Below are 23283 nucleotides of genomic sequence, written 5' to 3'. Positions count from 1 at the left end.
TTTACTAATAGTGTTCGGAGGAAAGAACAATAGTTTTATATTTCTAAACATAATTTCTTCATCCTCATATTTAACTGCCTGAGTTTTTTTATTTGTGCAGCCTAGCCAGTTTCTTCTGTTTTTCCTCGGTTGTTTAAAATAGATGTGAGGGTGAATGATGGTATTCCAAAGGTCACTGCCTTCTGCCTGTCCTCGTTGATGGCTAGGAAAATTGCTAATTATGTGGTAATGTCAAGTAGTCGCCTTCTTTTATTTCTCGAATCCATCATCAGCCTATGATTAATTAAGTAATTTTCATATTTTTTCATATTTTATGGCAAATAATTGAAAATACTCCTTAGTATATCTTTTAGAATTGATTTATCATTCTTATAACATGTGACTTGTTAAAGATTATTAAAAAAAATAAACACGTGACTACCGCAAAAAAATAGACCAAAAATTTAGCGTAATTTTGAAAATTTTGTTGAATTCCCTCTCTCCAAAATACAATGCACGCAGCGTTCCGAAGAAAAACTCTGTCGAGGGCACACAGAAACGCTAGGTCTGCGAAAGGACGTGATTTCCCGGAGAGAATGCTGGGCGAACTACCTCAGAATGCGGCAGCGACGGTAAAAAATTTCATTGCCCTACCGCGTATCAGCTAATTAGCTGCCTCCTTCACCTAAAACTGCCGCGCATGGATTGATGTTCGTTCAGTATTGCTAGAAATTGACGTCCCGGACTCCCGATGGAATAGTCAGATTTCGCGGTATAAATACGCAGGCAAAACATATGACTGTCGCTAAGCGCAATAAATTTTAAACTACGATCGTTCACGAAAGCATCAAAAAAATTACCAAGGCGGTAGTAAGAAAGTGCTACACCGGGAAATATGGGAATAAAATAATTGTGAAACTGTATTTGATTTATTTCAAGTCGCGGAAAATTCTCGAAATATTTTAATTTTAGAAGCGGAAGTAGCAATGCGGTCGAGTCTCCATGGATGGGAGTGAAGTTAGTTGAAATATATCCGTCAGCTAGTGATTATAGGCTGCGCTGGTCGCCTCTTTTATTAACTGAACATAGTATGTAGGCACTTACAAGAAAATAAAGCCATCAGTAAAATAAAGCGAGTGTTATCGCGCGATGTTGACCGTGAATCGAGAGAAAACGATGTGTTCTGTCTTCATTTACCGTCACTTAATATTATTAGGATAGCTGGATGCCCTACTGTTAAAAATGTCCCCTAATGTTAAACACCTTAAATAATTTTCACGTTATCTAATGGTTAACGTGAAAATTATTAAAGGTGTATAAGAAAAAAATAAGCGTGAAACATTTATCGCTGAAAATGTCATTCCACGTAGGTAATCGCGGCTGCATTAATGGTCTCTAGTTGTCTCGGTACGATTTGCGGAGGTAGTTAGGCCATCTCGGGTCTGTCTTGTTGGTACGATGTATGGAGGTTTTACGAGATAAAGAGGTTCACTATATAGAGGTTTTCCTATAAATTTACATGTAAATCTGACGGGACCAGACGGTTGGTACGAAGTATGGAGGTTTACGATGTAAAGAGGTTCACTACATAGAGGTTTTACTGTAATAATTTTTATAGAAAAACTGACAACTTAAGTAAATAAAATACGAACTTCAACTTAATTGAAAAAGTTTAAACTCACAAAAGATACCACAGGCAGTCTGACATAATCACATTCCTTCTGTTGGAGCCCTTTATATGAGGCTCATCCTTAATATGAGACTCTAGGTCACCCTTTTCTTTCAATCCCCTTATTGCCTATGCTCCTATATTGGCAGTTCTTTTAACCCTCTAATAGATGCAATTAATAAGTGAGATGATGCTACAGACAACAGAAGTCTGAATATTTTGCCTGACTGATGAATAATTGTGAATGCAAATGGTATTACCCACTTGAGTAGCAAAGAAACAGCCTGATAATGTTTTCAAGAAGTTACAAATTTATAAAAATGTTACATATATGTTCCAGTTTTGTAGTATAATGATACATGGAAATGTTGTCTAAAATCAAAAATATACACAAGTATAAATGAAAAGTTTAGTTTTGTGAGTTACTTCCTAAGCCTACACAAAAATTTCATTACTGACAGATGAATTGGCTCCAAATGTGGTAGGATTTGTATTGAGTCTATCAGAAGGTTAATACCACATAATTTACATTGTATTTTTGAAAATGGTCTAAAGAGGATAAAACTGGTGGATTATCATACATATATCTGTTGAATACAATATTCTCGCATTGACGATCTTTATTTACTAAATTATTTGATATGAACTTGTGCGCCTAAAATTCCATTCTCTTAAGATTGTTTTAAGGATTGAAATTCTCACTGCAGCGCATCCCAAAAGTGATCACCGGTAGTTTTGAGCTTATATTTAGGGGTCATGTGATTTTTAGGGGGACAGGAGGTGCCATTGCTGAGACAGCAATGATGATGATGATGATTGTGCTGCTGCAAGCAAAGGGCTGCATCCTGATTCAAGTGATTCAAGTCTCATGTCTCACAGCAATTCAGGCTCTCCTTAACCTTTTCCCTGCGAAGGCCGTGTTTTCACAGCTTGAATTTTCTGACGCTAAAGGATGAAGGCCGTGTTTTCATGGCTTGAATTTTTCGACACTAAAGGCTGAAAGTCGTGTTTTCACGGCTTTGCGGTCAAGCATGCCAAGTGGGTCCCAAGCGCCATTAGGGTCCCTCGGTGCGAGAGGTCCGACCCTTTCCTATTGTCCGTGTGGGGATTATCTCGGCCCATTCCAGCACTTAGTGTCCCACTTAAGGAAGGTGCTCATGGTTCATAAGTTAGGATTACTAAAAACATACGTGTTGCATTTATTGAAAATCAATGCCAAGAATTACATTCTGGATGTTCCTCTGATTGGTTCCAAATTTTAAACGGAACTCTAGCGTTCATATTAACGGAGCTCATCATCATCTAGTAGATATAATGCCCTTTTGCTGAAAACCCTAAAAATAACCGTAGAACTTCATTTAAAAGTTCTAGAGGAATTGCAAAATGAAAGGTATACATTGATGAACTGACATTTGCTGCAATAGTAATTTAAAAAAATTAAAATCGCACTAGTAATAATAAACCCACCGCAAAAGTACGCCATGATGGGCTGCCTTCGGGCAAGGGGTCGTGGATTATATTTGCCTGTTTGCCAAGGAGAGGGTCCGGCACCCCGCTAGGCAAGGTCATTAAGTGGAGGAAGTGACTAGCTGGACAATTCCTTGCCAAGAAACAACTCCGTACAGAGCGAAAAAGAAATGCTTAAAGCCTTCATCCATCCAAAACCAACTTTCCGTGAAGGAGGCCGGCGCAAAAGGGTTGAAGAATTTTACTCTGACTCAATTCACCTTCATGATCCATGCTCTGCTCACCTAAGGATTTGCATCTTCCCTGTCTTCCTAATCAGAACCAGGAAGATTACATCGCTAGCCATTAGTTAGAAATTTATTACACATTTCCCAAACGGATTCATCAGAGGTAAAACAATGGTGGTTTATACTTTTTTTATAAGGTAGAAACACTGCAAGAGGCTTTGAAATTTGAATGGGCTAATGCATTTTAAATATGACCTCACGAAAAGGTCACATACCTTATTTTGAACTCTTTTGTTGAAATTTTGACGTATGTACATACTTTGGTATCTCATACAACTGAAATTTTAAATCGCGTTCATACTTGTTACCTATAAACCAATTCCAGATGTTTACATACAGTAATTTACATGACTAAAGAATTCCACCCAAATTTTGGACAGCATTGAAAAATATCTCATAATAATATTCAATGGTTGGGAGTTTAGTATTATGTATTTCTTTTATTTTTAGACTAAAATGTATTAGTTTCTCTCTTTTCATTAAAATATCTTTTGTCTTGTATGTGAGATATTAAATATTAGGCCACATGCAAGGCTCTGTCAACTGGAACTGATTCATCTACAATTATCCTTCAAGTAGGCACACACCTACATACTTCATAAAATGAATACCTACAAGAGTCGTGTTAGGTTCATAATGGGTGTCTTGGCGGGCCACAGGTTGATCGATCTGCCAGTATGTATGTGGCGTGGTGTGCGCAACCACGTGTTGTTCCGGGCATACGTGCCCTATTTGTTTGGTTGCCAGCATATCGCCCACATGTCAATCTGTATCCATGAGTATCTAATATATTTACTTGCATCGGGATTGAGCTACTTCATTTTAAGATACAATCCTGTATACCACCATTGGTTATGGGCCCAGCATGCAGTTATTTCGATTTTGAAGATTTTTTTTCCGACCACGTTTTTTATTTGTTGATGTCCTGAGCTGTCTACGAATTGCATCACTATGAACGTCCCAGGTTACTCACGTGTGGATGCACTGAAGGACAGCTAAGATATGCGGTGTATGCAGATGGAAGCCCTACTAATCAGGAATGAACATCAGGCAGTACGTCTCAGGAGAGAAACGGAAGCCGGAAGGAACGGATTTGAAATCGGTGGAGGCACTGGGAACATGGAGGAAAATGGACCAGAAAGCAAGGTCAGATCTAATCTTATGTATTGATCCCTCTGAACTGAAGCAAATTAAAGGCTGTGAAACCTCTAATGAAATTTGGCACAAGCAGGATTCAATTTACGCCTCTAAGGGGCCTGCCAGAAAGGTGATTCAATTGAAGCAGCTTACTCTGCAGAAAATGCAAGAGAGTGACGATGTTTGAGACCATATGCTCAGATTTTTGATGCAGTGGATAACCTTTCATTTATGTCTGCTGAAATCAATGGCGAATTACTTGCTATTATGTAGCTGTATAGTCTACCAAGCTCCTATGAAAATTTCAGATGTGCCATTGAATTGCGAGATAAACTTCCTGATCCCGAGTCGCAGAATGTGAAAATTCTTGAAAAAACGGAGAAGTTAGGGGAGTTACTTTCTACCGTATGACCAATAGTCTTTCCCCCCTTCCCCTTCTCTGTTGACCAATGTCTCCGTTCAACCCAGTCACCTCCCTCCAAGCCTAAACGGTGTAAATAGAAAATGTGATGGACCTCTGCACAGTTCATCTGATGATGACGTGTCTTGCGTTGAAACCATGGTTGTGGGAATAAATATTTCACGTGAAAGGACAAAGTTCCTTCTTTTTCATTTTTCACAATAATGGGCTGTTTTTGATTTCAAACGCAAAATAGAAAACACGGAAGTTTCATAATTTTTGCGCATACAAATATTAAGAGCAAAAATAAAGAAAGAAAGTAAATAAACTGTAAGGATTGGTCAGAAAATTAATTCTATTGCTGCATTACAATAGGTGTAACTGAGATCATAAGCCTTCTATCCAAAGCAAAGGATACAGTTCCTGCAGAAACCCAACGCAGAGTATAGCATATCTTCATCTTCATCGCTTCGCAAAAGCCTACACAATGATTGCAAATACCATTACTTTACGGAGATATTTTAATAAAATTATAGTAAGGGTGGGTAGATAAGACTTCTTTGTCAGTTCTGATTCTGGTTCAGTTCCTAACAATAGTTCTCAGTCCCAGATCAATAATAATTGCTAAATTTTCAAAAGCTAACAATGATTCCCCATCAGGTATTCCTAGGACAACTACCCAAAATGATGCAACAAATTATGTGATAATTGTTTGGTTCATAATAATATCACTGCTACTTAAAGTATGTGATATAAAATAAGGAAAGTTTTTAAAATGGGTTTTGCGCAAATTGTGTGTGTTCTTACCACAAGCCTCTTCCCTGGATTGGATTCTGTTTCCACGCCATTCACTGTACACAGCGATGAATTCATCCTTGTCAGAGTGTCTTTCACACAGGTCTTGTATTCATTCAGTTCATCCTCTTGTGAAGCCACAGGGAGTAAGGGAGGCTGAGCTTGGCTCACAGATGCACTGGCAATCGAAACGACAGGGGAAGTCTGAACAGTGGGTGTTGAGATAACACAAGTGATTGTGGTCACTGTTGTTGTGCTGCCGGTTATGGTGACATTTTCAAATGATGATGGCTTTAATGTTTGAACAATCTCTTTTGAAGATGAAGGTGCGGTGACCACAACTGTCACAGACTCAGAGGGAGTCAAAGGCTTTGATTGCTGACTAGAAGGCTCAACCTGCAATGTCATGGGAAAATATTTTAATATCCATTAATAAAAAAAGGATATAAAATTATTCTAAAATCTACCACATGTAAAAATTCTAGATAATCAGAGTAAAATGAAATATCACATTAGATAGCTGCAATTGCTTCACACACAAACCATGTCTGAAATATGTATCCCAATTGATTAAAATAATGCCACAAAAAGTATTTTTTAACAGTAAATAGCAAATACCAGGGGATATCCCTGATACGCTAGGCCTAAAAAAGGAAATAGCATTCAGAAATTTTGAAGAATACCATTTGGCAGAAATTAAAACTATGAACAATACCAAGTATTTTCAGACATGGCCATAGCCAGAAAAGTTGAGATTAATTGGCCACATTTGATGCAGTCTCACACTAAAATCAAACATTTTTGTTAAATTACAAGCCAAGTAATCAATCGTAGATTAAAAAAAAAACAAATTGCTTCTGGTTACAACTCTACATTCCAAAATAATTAGGCTGTTCAATATAAAGTCACCTTGCGAGTGGATAAAATTTTTGAAGCACACATGTTAAATTAAGTCGTTAGCACTCTTTTCACAGTACATGGATGCAACAACAAATGCATTTTTTCATTTTATGTACAGAACAACAGCCACACATTTTTGTAATCATTGGGTGACATTTCTTTTCATACAAAAGGGTTACAATTCAAAACCTAAAGTAAATATTTCATGAGCTTTTGTAATAAAACAACTCTATAATTAGGATTAAAACCCTATTATACATGGATTGATGATTGAACAGACCTTCAAAGGTGAAAGTAGGACAGCTTCCACACCCTCAAGGCCTTCTTCTCCACCAGATAAGGAGACACACTCCAGCATCTCCAATGGTGAATCTGAGCCAGATCGCTCCAAGAAAACATCGCAATCCTTGTCACTGTCATAGTAACTGTCCCTCTGCCCCTTCTCCTCACCTGCAGACCCCAACATGTGCACTCGCAACACGTCCTCATCCAAATGCATCACATCCTCCACCACTTCCTCAGCTGTTGACGCAGCCCTGTCCTCCATCACATCAAACAGAACCGGTGACACTGATATCCGAGGCTGAATAGGAAACCTTTCGGAAGAGACGAGCGCTTTCCTTTTCCCGACCCCTTCATCTTTCCTCCTCTTTCTCTTGTCCCTGGCCCCTCTTGCATCCACTCTCTCTCCCTCACCCACTTCCGTCACCCCTTCCGCTTCTTTCGCTGGAGCGGGTCGTGGTTTCTGCCCGTCATCCTGAAAGAGGTCCTTGGATGGTCTAACAACGCTTTGGTTGGCGTCGTGCCCGTATGGGTGCGATGGCAGCACCTGAGAAGAAGATTTGCACTCACTCCTTGACCCCGGCTTTGAGCTCCGGGGAGGGGAATACAATCGTTTGGCATTTGGCCCTGAGCTGCTATCTTGATGGCTGGCATTCTCCAATGCAGCAGCATCAGAAGGTGAGCCATCGTGCGACGCTGCACTGTCCTCCTCGTCCGTATCCTCCTCTATTTCAACCCTCTCAACGGCCCCTGGACTGCTCATCTGCACCCATTCCACCACTCCCTCCTCAAGCACAAGCGCTTCCCCTTTGCAGCCACTGTCCGTGCCACTGCCACCGCCCGAAGCGGAACTCCGAGCAATCTCCAGCGCTCGCACCTCCACCATCCTGCACCTCGGGTTGCTCCTTTCAAAGTCATTCAGTTCGTGATCAAAGCCCTCGCCTACCTCCGTCAATGTCCCGGTTGAGACTCGAGAGAAAAGGGAGCTCTCTTGAGCCAAATTGAACGTTTCCTCCTCCACATCACCGACTGGAGACGAGGGAGGTTTGACTGGAGAGGCATCAACAATCACGGCATCTTTGGTCGACTTTGGTGCAGAAGATTCAATAAGTCTAGTTGAATCGTCATGGAGAATGCTTCCCAAGCTCACAGGAGTTATTTCTTTGGATCTTGTGACCGCACGATGGGGAAGCTTCACCTCTGTCAAGAAGACAGATTTGGTGCTTCTTGGCTCTTCACTCTCAGTGTCCTCGGTGGGCCCACTCCCAAAATCAAAAGCAGGATTGAGATAACCACCGCTATGGACCACATCTTTGAACCGTTTTGGACTGGGTGGTGACCCTCCCTCCTCCTCTTTCATACGAACCCCTGTCACACCAAAGATTGGCTCACTTGACGCTGACTCTTCTGTCATTGACTTCCCATAATGGCTAATCCGGTCCACATGGTCTGAGTGCTGTCTGCTTGATCCTTCCATTGTTTGAGCCTGGAAAGACAAGTCGGAGGGAACGATACCCATTCCTTCATGTGGTTACTCATTCCACAGCAAAATTGGGCCATATGTTTCCTTGAAGAGCTATCGAGTTACGATAAGATGCATTATTCTTTTGATGTCAAAGCTATGAATGTTCACAGCCATAAACTTTGTAAGGCATGGATCTAACCACTCAAATATAGATAAGTGTTTTCCAAACAAAATATTTTTTTTCCTGGTTAATTTTTCAGCAAAAACCCTTACAGCATACAAAATTCATTTGTCTATGATTATTGCAAGTATTTAAGAAGTCTGGTATGTATTTCAGGAGCAAGCCATATCAAATAAGGCAACAGAGAACCAAGATTATTACCCATGTGTTATAATTCACATCAAACCATGCCACACAAAATGAGTAGGCAATTAAAGGCTTGCTGTTAGTTTGACATTAGATGAATTAATTGCAAATCATCTGAGAAGACATGATCTCTGATCCCATAGCCATGTTAATATAGACTGGATACAAAAGATGTTGGTATGAAGCTTATAAGTACCCACATATGATAAGAACTCTACAAAATCTGTGCACAAAATATATGTAAATATAAAAGTACTTAATAAATAATGCAAAAACACAGGGTTCTCCCGAGAATCCACTTAGTTTGGTTAAAAATACGCAGATGGTAGCACCATCATTTAAAAAGGGAAGGGGAGCAGTGGGCTAGTATTTGAACGTAATTGCAAGTGGTTCCTCAATTAATCATTGTTCCTCTATTTCTGACAAAATTTATGCTAAAATTAAAGAAATTTTGATGGGTGCCTGACATCAATTTGCTGGCAATACCTATGTCAATGTTTAGCTCAAGAATTCACATCAATGTACAGTCAATTAATCGGCAAAAGACTAATCTGTGCTAGCTGGTGACACCATGCCTGTAAGCAGATCTTTAACCATTGGTGCTTTCCTGATCTCCTCACTGCTTTTGTCTGATGTTTTGTCAAACCTTACAGTTACGCAATGACTACTTTGGCTCCTGTCTTTTCTTCCCCAGGCTCCCTCAGCAATCACTAGCACTCTTCATTGGTCAACTTACACTCAACTAGAACAACACCCCAACCAAGGATTCCACACATGTGTAACAATGTATCTTGGTCAACATGGAGGAACTTTTCCATATCAAATGCTTTGTTGCAGAATTAAAAGTCTAAATATGTAATTTGATGCATCATTTTCACAATTCCATCGATTGGAAATAGAGTTGCATGCTCCAACCACCCAAAAGAAGAATGAGGAAAAAAAATTGTGGAGAGAACCTGAAATGAGCCGTGTCTATATATGTGTGTGTGTACTTTCGAATTACAAAAGTTTTTCATCCCTTGGTGGGAATAAACCTCAGCCAAGACTGACTGTCTACGATGAGCATAAAAAACTAAGATTCACAATGTCCAAGGAAAACTGTCACTAACATGGGCAATTCATTAACTTAGAGATTTGCTCATACTTTAGCTTTGGGGCCGGAGTATGTAACTCCTTACTTTTTCCTGCCCATCTAAACATGCATTTACTTCCCTCACTAATGCACTCCAACTCCTAAGGTTTGTACGAGAAACAAAAAGAGGGAGCATCACCACCACAGCCACAATAAAGTGCCCAAACACCCACAATTCACCACAACCCGCATCCTTAACAAAGAAAGAGGTAGGAAGTATACTAAAAATGCACACTGAACGCTAATATATTTTGTAACAAGCAATTGGATGGCTTGATCATACAATAACTTCCATCCCTCGAACCGAGGAAAATTATGGGAATTTGTTTGGTTTGCCATGGCCATCTTCACAATTTGGCTCCATGATTTAAAAGCGCAACAAATGAATGGAATGAACACAATAAACTCAACACTGAATTTCAAAGCGATGTGCTAAACAAATAGCCAAGCAAATTAAAGTTATTGAATGAGTTATTTCATAAAGACAAGACTTTGGACATGAATAGGAAACATTTCATTGGAAGAAAATCCACACAGCAACAATTAATTAACACACAACAAAGATATGACTCTAATAATTATTAGCCATTTCTACACTTTTTATGGCCCACATCCAATGCACTTAAAGATGAATGGTTGAATATGAGCATTAGCAGAAATTTTTCAACTGAGCAGCCATATTGTCATGGCATAACTATGATTTTTTTATAAATATGGACTATCAACCAAAACATAAGAAAATTTATCACATTATAGCTACTTCTGGACACCAAGAAGATGCCTACCTTTGAAAAATCAAATAGATATTAAAAATCTCTCCCTAGAAATATTCAGCTAATTCCAAATATACAACCAACACATAATCCATGAAGCACAAACAAGTATTGTTACACCTTTTTTCACGAGCACTTAACCATAACAATATGAATGAGAGATTACCACATGATTGCCAATATGGCCATACCAGGAAAATTACAAATGGTGAAAATTTTAAGTTGATGAAAAAACCACAAGAACCATTGCGGCAAAAAATGAAAATTGATCTGCAAGTTTGTTTGCATTCTAGTAAGGTAAATAAGAGAGTGAGTGCACTAAGATAAGCAACAAACATAAAAGCCAATTTGCATCATCCACCCACCTGAAACACACATCATGCTAGAGAGAATAAAGCAATTGCAGTTAAATCATTGCAATTTCATAGATGATATTTTTACTAAAATTATTATATACACAGTACAATAGTGATAAATATGTACAAAATTCATAGGGATACTTAGAAATTTGTTTATAAAGCCACCTACACAGGAGAAATTTTAAATGGAAAACCTCTCCAAAAGCACAGAGAAAATATCAAAAGAAGTTCTAGGGTAAAAATAGCTTATTTAAGTGAATGAAAGATCGTTGCACTTTTCCACAAGAATTTTTAATGCGTACAACGTGTTTCGGCTCACTGAGCCATCATCTGGTACAAGACACTTGAACACATGTGAAGATCCCTTTTATACCCTTGAGAAAGGAGGGGGGTAGGAGGTAGGGGTAGGAGAGGATTTGACATCTTTGAGGATGGGGGGGGGGGGGGGTGGGAACGGGTGTACAGAGTAGAGACAGTGGGGAAAGATACAACTACGGGATGTGGAGAACCCACGTTGGAGGGAGGGTTCTAGTCATAGCTGTAAAATGACGACACGTGGGGAAGAACCATAGCAAAAGGGGAGGAGGGGGTGTTGAGAAGAGTGAAAAAAAGGGGGGGCGGTTTAGGGTAAAAAGAGGCCGCGTGTCTTTTGAAAGTGAGAGGAATAAGTAGCGATGCAGGAAAAAGAGGCGGGGGAGGGGGGTCCCTTTGGGTTAGCTGAGAAGGAGTGAAAGTTAGCAAGGGAGGAAATTGCCAGCAATAGAAAATGGTCAAACACAATACGTAGAGAGGATGGGCGGACGGGAAACAACACGGGATGTTGGGGTCACTTAAGGCGTGGGTGAGGAAAGAATTTCACCATTTGTTTTGGGGAAGGGTATCTTTAGGAGAGGGGAGTGGGTGAAAAACACTTGCTCATTCATGAGCGTATTCAAATCACTTTGTACAATTTCGAATTGCTCAAAAACATCCAGTCTTGTACCCTTACTTTCTAAATGTAGAATTTCAGGTTTAAAATTACAACAATGCAAAGTCTGTAGAAGGTGTTTAGCGAGAAGTGACGTTTCATCCCCATTTTTCCAGCACCTTCTATGTTCTTTCATTCTGGTAATGAAACTTCTGCCTGTTTGACTGATGTAACACATGCTGCATGATTCACAATTGACCTTGTAAATGCCAGATTGATTAATTGAATCTATTTTGTCTTTGTTGTGACACAAAACTTTACCTAGAGTGTAGGGGTTATAAAAAGAGACATTGAATTTATTTTTGGGGAATTTGCGAGCAAGCCTATTTGAAAGATCCCCCACAAACAATAGCCGGCACAATTTTTTGGATTTCTCTGTGATGAGGGGAAGGGAGCAAACCTGTGAAATAGCTCGCGTTTTTAACTTTCTCTGAAGCATTTTGGTAATAATGTTTACACTATAGCCGTTTGAAACTGCAATTGATTTGATATTAGAAAGTTCACTATTGAAATTCACAGCATTTAACGGTAAATTAACCAATCTATGCAACATGGAATGAAATGAGGATAATTTCTGGGAGGTTGGATGGCATGAGTCACTTGGAATGATTGTATCGCTATAGCAGGGTTTTCTATACACACCAAATTCATGTTTATCACCAACTATGGATATGGAGAGATCAAGAAAGTTTATTTGTTTATCGGATTCTATTTCCACTGTGAACGTTATGTTAGGATGTTGGGTATTTAAAAGATTCAGAAATGTATCTAATTGTCTAACACTTCCGGTCCAGCAGCAGATGATGTCATCAACATAACGGTACCAGTAGAAGATGTTGGATAAAAGTGGATGCCTGGAATCAAATAACTGGCATTCTAAATTGTCCATAAATATTTCAGCTAACACAGGTGAAAGAAGGGAACCCATGGCAAGGCCGTCTGTTTGTTGATGAAAATTCTTATTATACAGAAAATAATTTTGATTCGCACATAGTTCCATGAGACGGTGAAGTTCACTAGACACACTATTGTCAATGTTGCAGTCTTTCAGCAAGTCTCTCGTAAGTAACAAGGTTTTTTGTACAGGTACAGAAGTAAATAAATTTTTTACATCAAATGAAACTAGCTTGGCGTTTGGAGGTAACGTGAGGCGTTGAAGTTTCTGTGATAAAATGATGGAGTTCTTAATAGAGATGTGCGAATAGTATCCGCGAATACTCGAATACCTCGAATATTAGAAAGTATTCGATATTCGAGGTTTCGAATAGTTATGCGAAAAGTACCGCCTCGAATACCTCGAATACTTGGAATTTCGCGTCATACACTGTAGCGCGCACGTCGTTGGTAGTTGACTCGGAAAAATGTAGAGAACTGTAGTCATTTAGTGCTCGCAGCGCCGTTTTACGCAAGTTGACGAATTACATCAAATTCGTGGATTTTAGCGGTGAAAAGAGTTCGACGAGGGGAACCGAAAATGGTCGGGTGAAAAAATCCGAAAATCCCCGATTCCCCCCACCAGGAGAACCTCACAATCAGTGCCGTGGGATAGCAACCTTAGAGCATTTCCCACGATCCGCTATCCCCCTCCATTCAGCACTTGTCTAACCCACTCTGACGCTTTCCTCTTCTCCGAAATCAAACAAAAGGTCCCAGCTCGCGCAGGGATCGCATTACGAAGACCCCTGCTTCGAAAAAAATATCGAGTTACGAGAACAATAAAAACGTGTTTCAAGCCCTCCCCCCTTTTCTCACCCACTGACCTTTTTCTGGCTACCTGCTTCGAAGTTCCCCATTTCTGGAGGTCAACTGCTGTGTGAGTACCGTGGGATACTTACATTAGCGCATTTCCCAAGATCCGGTATCCCTCTCCATTCAGCACTAGCCACCCTCTGAGGCTTTCCTCTTCTTCGAAATAAAAAAAAAGGTCACAGCTCGCGCAGGGATCATATTACGAAGACCTTACAATTAGCTTCGAAAAAATACCAAGTTACACGAGAACAATAGAAACGTGTTTCGGGCCCTCCCTTTTCTCCCCCACTGACCTTTTTTTTCCTACCAGCTTCGAAGTTCCCCATTTCTTTGGAGGTCAACCGCTGCATGAGTCATCTATTACCACAAAAGGTGTCTAAGAATGACTTTCGTCGGTTGATGTTACACCTTTATTGAATTGAAATATTAGTAATGTGCGCGTAATTTCAAAAAGAATAAGACCAAACACGACGTATTTCTGAGTTTATTTAAGCATTTTACGCAAAGAAATAAATGTCAAAATACGACGGAGACGCATTCTGGCGAAACTCGATATGAGCAACAGAGCTTCTCGGAAGTTGATGCGGTATTTTTTTCCGAAAACATATATCAAGTTACAATTTATGAGTGGTCCTATAAATCTTTATTGTTACAGTCCCAGACAAAGGGATATTTTCTCAGAATATTTGGTTTCTCCCTGATAGCAATTTCAATTCATCTTCTTATCTCGTGAGAACTCCCAAAGATGGACTGAAAATAATTGAAGAAAATCCGGTGGACAAGAGCTTGTATTTTACAAAATGCCTCAGATTGTCAGCTAGCACTTGGCAGCAGGAGTGAGGGTTAAGCGATGTTAGTTGAATTAATTATATGCCCAATTGTTTCCATAAAATTAAAATATTCATTAATCAGCTAAATTCCTGTTCGAATCATTTAAAGGAAATCAAAGTTACTCACCAAAATCCTGTGTTGCCTGCTGCATAGGCAACTGAGTCAAACATACCAGCATTCATCATTTAGTATTCGAGGTATTCGAAATTCGAGGTATTCGAATATTCGAGCAATGATTTAACATTCGAATTCGATATTCGAATTCGAGAAATCTACTATTCGACCCATCTCTAGTTCTTAATGCTATATTTTGGAGAAAAACCAGACAATTGCCTAAAAATGATATTAAGTTTGGAGGCCAGCTTATAGGACGGTGAGCCTATGCACGACACTACTGGGCAAACAGGCGTTCCATCTTTATGGATCTTAGGAAGGCCATAAAATCTTGGAGGTAGAGGATTCATTTGAAGTAACTTCCTTTTCTCACTGCCACTGACTAAATTAGAGCAGGAAGATAAAGCTGATTTAACACTTTTTTGGAATCTATCTGTGGGATCACGGGGGAGAATCACAAATGAGGTATCCTCCAACAAATTGTCGCATTTGGTGGTGTATGAGGCCTTGTCCAACCCCCCTCCTTTCTCAAGAGTATAAAAGGGATCTTCACATGTGTTCAAGTGTCTTGTACCAGATGATGGCTCAGTGAGCCGAAACGCGTTGTATGCAAAAAAACTCTTCATTTATTTAAATATGTCTAACTTCCACCAATTGAAGCCTGAATCTGTTGAACTTATGTAAAAATAGCTATTCATCCCCATTCATTAAAATTGAATGTGAAATGAAATTTAACTTATGGAGGACATAGGAATCTGTAGCTGTAAATGGAAATGGCTACTATCGCTGAAGTGCTTTAGAAGGCCATTCATCCCCAAGAAATACTAGAGTATTACATGGAAGCCACTTCAGCTAACATAAAGCATAAAATGGAGGCTGATGGCCAACAAAATAAAATTGTTAAACAGTAGCCATTTTCACCCTAGAATGAATAAAGACCAGCATAAACCATAATGTCGATAAAAATCATTAGGCAAGGATATGCAACTGCTATAATGTAAAAATATTATTGCATTATAAGTCTAAACTACTCCTTTTAGACTGAGAAATTAAGCATACCCCATTCTAATGTGCATTAATTCACAGCGAAAGATACAATTTAAAATTAAGCACAGGTAATTATGATTTTGACAACTTCATTTTGTTGTTGCAAATGAAAATAATATAACACGAGCCAAAGAAAAATTAGGTAATATCAGGTAACTAATGGATTCATTATTTTACATATGAAATCAAAAACTTCTTTGAGAATCACATGAATTCATACAAGCAACATTAATGGTAAAAAATATACTCAGGGAAAACATGAACAAGACTAATTTTGAAAATCTTACCTGAATTTTTTGAGCCACTTCTTTCCAAAGCTTATTTAATTTTACTAAATTTTCCTCAATTACATTTTTTGCATCATTGTTCAAGGTCTCGCTATCAGGGGAATGCAGGAGTTCAACTGCTAATTCCCTCACTTCATCCACTCTTACTTTTCCAGCCTCAAAATCCAACAATAGCTTCTGAAAATGCAATAATAATAATATTTACTTCACGGAAGTAAACCCAATTTACAAAAAATTAAGTAAAGAAATTACTATAAAAATAAAACATTCAAAAAGTAACAAGGTATCCCAGTCAACACAACAATTGTGACCACATTGTGGCCATAGAGGGTTGCCATTATGGCCCTAAAATGGCTTTGACCTCCCGGCCATATTGTGGCCAAAGTATGGTCTGCCATAATTTGGCTTAAGTATGGAGAGTACCCTTTCTTTATATCAACATAATCAACTAACTCTTATTTTAATAACTCACCAACAAAACTGTATCAGTAGCAACAGTAATATCCCAGTCAGCACAAAAGATAAATTACCCCATTATTATCCTTATTTTGCACGCGTAAAATTTTGGTAAAAGATGGCTAACCTGCATATTAACGGGTAAAATATCTGTAAATTTAAGTGGTAAAATTTGTATAATTTGGAGGTAAAACATGGGTAAAATTCGTACTTTTTCAGGGTAAAACTTCCTGATGTGACATCAGAGCCATCTGTGGAGTTTTAAAAGAAACATAATGACACCACCTCTATTGGTACTATCGTCAACTAACAGTACATAGCTTTGATGCGTTATAGGCGTTCATATACACGATAATTGAATGAAATCAACATTGATAATGAAAAATAACTGTTTGTTGAACAATTAAACATTATTAAATATACAAATACAACATTTTAATAGGAAATAACCACTTGGTGAAAGAGAAATGATAACAAAAATAAAACCCACATTCATGAGGACATACGTACTCGAAGAAAGAGAAATGAACGAAATAAATAACAGTTATGTTTTAAGAGGAATTGCCGATTTGATTTCTTTTAAAATAGAAACAATGTTAAACTCGGAGCTAATTTTCTTCCGTTGAGCACTCGGTGACAACAGCTTTCACACCGAGCTCCTCAGGGCATGATTATGAGGAAACAAATTCGCCCAAATGCGAATCCTAAAATCTGCTTTTCCAAACTTTTTTCACCCAAATTTTTCAATAAAATCACTAAATAAAGAGCGCTATGCTTTGGCAGAGGTAGAGGGAACCAAATTACAGTTATAAAGGTTATTAAAAAGTAATGTCTCACCATGGTGTCACAACCAAAGTGATGCAACTCTCTGGTTAAATTTACCACTGAATTAAATTATATTATTTTCAGCATTATATCAGGTAACTTAGTTTTGTTTACTCCATGCTCCAGTAATTGAAATTATAACTGACAGACACATTACTTTGGCACTTGCAATTGCGTTCATGTTCCTCCTTCATTGAATAATAATACAGTAAATTCCGGTTATTATGCGCCTCACTTTACCGCGGTTTCGGATATACCGCGGGTCTCACCATGTCCCCCGAAATGATTAAATTGACCTTTTTTTTGAGGTAGGTAACTTTGTGGCGAATTTTATCTCGGCATGTATACCGACGCGTCGCATCGGCGCTACTTCAAGCGACTGTATTAACGCGGTTGGCGACTTATTCCATACATTGTTTCGTAGCCATAAAAAAACTCGGTAATTCCTGATCGGTCATTGTGTCTTGTGAACTCGAGCTGAAAAGTGTGTTGCACGGCTATAATAATTTTCGAGATTCAGGGAGATTGAGATAAATCTCTTTCGTACGTTCGCACCGCGGCCCTCAAACCAAGGTAGGTACTCAATGCCCACAGGCTTCGAGCATTTAATGATGAATGAGCTGTTTTACCTTTGTCTTAGGCTTAATATTAATATGAAAATTAATTTTTTACGAAAATTTTCATTGATTTTAGGGTAAAAACGATGTCTGCCAAAAGGAAAACTTACACAATTAAAGAAAAGTTGGGCATAATCGACAGAGTGAAACGCGGTGATTCAAAATCAAGTTTATTCAGGGAGTTTGGTGTTCCTGAAGGAACTATTCATGGTTGGATGAAAGAAGAAGAGAAATTACGATCATTTGTTGATAAAGTGGATGACAAAATAGGACTTGATAGAAAAAAGTGATAGAAAAAAGGCCAGATTGAGTGCTGCTGGTGATGTGGATGAATGTTTGTTTACGTGGTTTGTTCAGAAGCGCAGTGAAGGTGTTCCATTATCCGGTCCACTTTTACAAGCACAGGCAATTAAATTAAATAAACAAAAAGGTGGTGCTCATGATTTTGTTGCTTCTGCTGGCTGGCTATCGAGGTGGAAAATTCACCACGGGGTAGCGCAAGTTAACATGCAAGGAGAATCTCGTTCCAGTGATAGTCAAGCAGCTAGAGAATTCTGTGGGACTTTACGCAAGATGATTGATGAACATGAGTACACTGAAGAGCAATTGTATAACTGCGATGAAACCGCTCTCTACTACAGATTGCTTCCAACAAAATCACTTGATATTAAGAAGTCGGCAAATAAATCCGGAATAAAAATGAGCAAAGAAAGAGTGACTTTATTACTGTACGCTAACAAATCAGGAAGTCACAAGTTAAAACCTCTGTGTATTGGTAAAAATCGAAGTCCTCGGTGCTTCAAGCACGTTAATATGACAGCACTACCCATAAATTACAAAAACAGTCAGAATGCCTGGATGACAGGAGACATTTTTTTATCTTGGTTCAATGAAGATTTTGTTCCATCGGTTAAGAGCCACTTAAGATCAAAAAAGTTAGACGAGAAGGCACTACTTCTGTTAGATAACTATCCGGCCCATCCGTCTTCTGAGCTCTTGATATCGAGGGATGGTAAAATAGTGGCTTCGTTTTTACCAAAAAATACGACAGCTCTTATTCAGCCCATGGATCAAGGGATAATCAGAGCATTTAAAGCCCACTATCGGCGGGAATTGCTCATTAGTGTCATAAATTCAGAACTGGAGGTACAAGAATATCTGAAAACAGTCACCCTGAAGAATATGGCTTATAATATTGGATTGGCATGGAAGAAAATAACTTCAGCTACAATCCTAAATTGCTGGTCAAAGTGCGAGTATACAGCGGGCGATAGCATGGAAGACGAAGACGAGTTTATGGGTTTCACGGAAGAGGACGCACGTGAAGCTTCAGATGTTCTTTGTAATAAAATATTTGTGAGTGATCTCGAGGCCTGGGTTCGCGAAGACGAGGAAACTCCTGTATCTGCTTATAAGAGTGACGAAGAAATTGTGGCTGCAGTCCAGAGCCGCGCAAAAACAGCTGCATCATCGGAAGATGAGAGCGAGAATGAAGAAGACGAAAGTGAGGTCGAGATGCCAAAAATTGGCCATTTATTACATAATTTAAGTGAATTGATGAATTGGTTGAAGGGACAAAGTGATTGCGATAGTATTCATCTGTTGCACTTGCAAAGCATAAAAAATTACATGACAAAGAAACGCCATCAACTATCGCGGCAAAAGAAAATATCTGAGTATTTTAGTAAATCCCGTTAAAGTAGAGCGTCTAAATCATAAAATAAATATTTTAATAATGTATTACGCAAATAAATTGGCTATAAAAATTACCTTTAAGGGTTTTTTTATTGCTTCCCACGCAGTTTCCCCTAATAACGCGGTTGTCCGATAACGCGGGTGTAAACTATGTCCCCCTAGACCCGCGTTATAACCGAATTTTACTGTAATAATATTTAAAATAATTTGAAAAATATCACTACAGTGTCGCTGTGGATATATTGAACTTTATTATTCTACTTTAAACTTTTCTCAACCTCATACAATTCAGTAAATGCCTCACTGTATACATATTTTTCATTCTTCACTGTTGGCAATTCTGCATGCGTGTAATAACTTGGCAAAGAAAGGGTAAAGGTTGCTAGGGTAAATTTGCCCCAAATTACCACAATAATTTCCGTTTAAAATATCTTTTTGTGCTGACTGGGATACTTATGTTTTGTTTGCCAATCTGTGGCCTTTCTGAGACGATCCTAAGTGTGGCCATAGTTGTGCATGTCGGATGTCACCCACAGTCGGGCCATAATACGTCAAGCTGTGGCTAACCATAGTCATAGTTGCCACAGGTAAATCACAATGGGTGCTTTCCATTCATGCGACTCACGCATCGACTAGTGTCAACTAACGGAAACTGTTTATAACTCTCCAATTCCTGCGCGTAATCCTTTGTTGACTTGTGTCACAACAGGGGGCGACACACATAGAATGGAAAACGAAAACCACGACGCAAGTCGACTTGTGTCGAAGTGTGACGATGAATGGAAAGCACCCAATTCGGCCACCTTGTGGCCATAACTGTTGTGTTGACTGGATAGCATTTCAAATACATATTACATATGAGTTTAGGTACATACATGAGAGGATAATTCTTTAAATCGTATAAATAAGATGGCTATCATAATTTAGCAAATTGATCATTTTTATAAAGCTGTTGGTGAGCACATTAAATTGGTCTAGTATCACATCGATAGTGTAATGACAGCAAATATGTTAACATATTTCGCTTAAATGAATCCAAAGAATCATAAAATATATCAGCATCAATTGTATGTGTTGCACAGTTGAATAGCCTCTAGTGATGATGATAATAATATATTTATTTGATGGGTTAATAGAAAACCCTTTTTACAGTTTTACATTGATTACAAGTACTTCGCAAAAAAGATGCATCAGGGTTATAATGGAGAGCTTCAAAATAAAAATATCATAGTAATAGTAACAAATGAAGAGGACACATTTTAAATAAGAATACAGATATGATATTATAAAAAAGGCAAACACTCAAAAAACATTACTTCTCACATAACTTTTGAAGGTACATACTTGAATTAGAAGCAAAAAAGTCTATTTCACTTGAGATTTCATTAGCATCTTTCATTCCACAGTAAAGTGGAATGTAGAAAGAGTAATTACATATTTGGCAGTTAAGGAACATTAAACAAAGTGCACAGTCTTGTATTCACCGAAGGTACCCTCATAGAGAGAAATGATAATAAGGTTGAGCATTTTATGTATGTACTAGTTTATCTTGTTCATTCAGAACATAATATAAGAATATAACACCAAATTGTTTTCATCTACATCAAAGACTGTTCAGGTTTAGGTAATTCATTATACTGCATATTCTCCTTTCCTTCTTGAAAGAGAAAAATTTATTGATGCAAACCTTAAGACTTTCTGTTGGACCCTCTCCACGGATGATCCATACTTCCCATAAAATGGATTCCACGCTATTGAACAGTATTCTAAGATTGATCTGGCAAGAGACATATACAATAACCTCAGACAATGGATGTTTTTAAAATCCTTACATGCACGACAAATGAAGCCCAACATTCAACAGCAGACTCACGATTATCTTGATTCGGTTTAGCCGGGTTGCAGATTATCCATCGTGCATGATTTTCACTCTCGCTCAATTTTTTTCGCTATCTTTAAAAAATGTAATAAAATCGGTCACAAAATCACCGAAATTACTGCATTAACGCAAGGATACACCAGGCTTACCTGCCCTGCAAACCCTGCGAGAAATTTACAATAACCACTAGATGCTTTTCTCTGCAAAACTTTCCTCACATTTTTATAGAGAAGATATCCCTTACATGCTGCTATTATTTCTGTTAGATCCCCTCTGTAAAATGGAAGCGATCGCACGCTAGCTGCATTCACGGGAGCACCGTGTTCCCGTTTTTCAAGCCTCGCAGCGTGCGACCGCACTCCATGATCACGTATACACGTCCCGCAGCAGTTGTAACCCGGGCAACTTGTGCGAGACGCGACTACATGGTGTGGTACCTGACAGTGCAGTTTCCCACATCGAGCAGTGGTTTTGAAGCATTCGTGCAAACCTCTTTTCTGTATCCGCGATCCCACAGCCACGGATGAGTGGTTTTCGAAACCAGGCCTTACATGGAGCATAAATAATACGAGTACAGCCATGTTATCACCCCTAAAAAGAGCGCGAATTGGTGAAGAGAGCTTTCATTGAGTCCGGGAAGCACTCTAAAATGACAGAATACCTGCATAAATAATAATATAATGTTTGTTTTCGGTAGATTAAGAACATTGCAAGACATTTCAGTGAAAGTTTGGGTAATCTGTGTTTTCCGATTATTCGTGCCGTCTCTCCCCATCATTAACCCACATAATCGGGAGTGTACTGTAAATGCCTTGGATGTCATGTTTGAAACATGTAAATCATAACACAATCTTGAAGCAAAAATTACCCGAAGATCTTTACAGTAATTGACTTAAGGTAGCAGTTTCCCACTACATGAATATTCATATTTTTTTAAATAGATTACCTCTGCAGTAGGTCATAATAAAACATTTATTATAGTTGAGGGACATAAAATTATTCACAAACTACTGGGAGACATTTATGAGGTATTACTGAAGTACTACAGCATCATTTTCAGTCTTCATTTGGTGAAATAATTTGAGATCATCCGCATATAACAGGTACTTCCCTGAGAGCACACGAAAAATTGTAGACGTATGCATTTGGGATATTTCTAGTCTACAGGTAACTTAACCGATGGAAGTTACCAGTAGACCATAAATATACACGATGTACTACTACCGCAATTGAGATATTTCAAGTCTACTGGTAACTTAACCGATGTAAGGCCGTAGACCAAAAATATACGCGTGATGAAAAGTAAAGAAAACATTAGTTATTTCACATAAATATCATGTCATGTATATTCATCACGTCAAGTAGATTCCATAAAGTTACGCCTGAAACAGCAAATTATAAATATACGCGATGTATAATACACTAAAAATTGAAGGCGTATACATTTGGAATATTTCTAGTCTACAGGTAACTTAAATGATGGAAGCTACTTGTAGACCATAAATATACGCGATGTATTCTACCAATGCCTTCTAAGCTAACGAGCCGTATGCTGGAGATGGTAACACAGTTGGTCGTCTGCAGAAAACGTTAGTGTATTGTTTTGTTTGTTTATGAGTTGCGAGCAGTTGTGAGAGCTTTGTTTGTGATACGTGTTGGTTATATCTAATGTAAAGCAAAATATCCGACGATAGAGGCTCAGAAGCCCTCATATTTTGTATTATTTACAATATTAATATCTGAGTAAGCGCATAAAATATAAATTGGAACAGTGTTTAAACCAAAAAGTCAGTAGCATCGTTGT

At 38.5% G+C, this 23283-nt stretch overlaps 1 protein-coding gene across 10 annotated transcripts in view; it reads right to left on the bottom strand.

The window, feature by feature from the left end:
- LOC124166034 (dystrophin, isoforms A/C/F/G/H-like) overlaps window positions 1-23283 on the bottom strand; it is a 957857-nt gene that overhangs the window by 595360 nt on the left and 339214 nt on the right. For 9 of the 10 annotated variants that reach the window (XR_006866384.1, XM_046543616.1, XM_046543612.1 and 6 more), the window contains 3 exons: window positions 16008-16184; window positions 6915-8402; window positions 5747-6130 (listed from right to left, as the gene is read on the bottom strand). Coding sequence is in view for 9 of the 10 variants with exons in the window: in XM_046543616.1 (XP_046399572.1) it covers window positions 5747-6130; window positions 6915-8402; window positions 16008-16184 (2049 nt within the window). In the remaining variant the exon portion in view is untranslated. The remainder of the gene's footprint in view (window positions 1-5746; window positions 6131-6914; window positions 8403-16007; window positions 16185-23283) is intronic. The other variant, XM_046543620.1, reaches the window with a different exon arrangement.

The sequence above is a fragment of the Ischnura elegans genome, chromosome 9, assembly GCF_921293095.1.
Source record: "Ischnura elegans chromosome 9, ioIscEleg1.1, whole genome shotgun sequence".
NCBI classification, from domain to species: Eukaryota; Metazoa; Arthropoda; class Insecta; order Odonata; family Coenagrionidae; genus Ischnura; species Ischnura elegans.
This window is presented reverse-complemented; position numbering and strand designations above follow the sequence as displayed.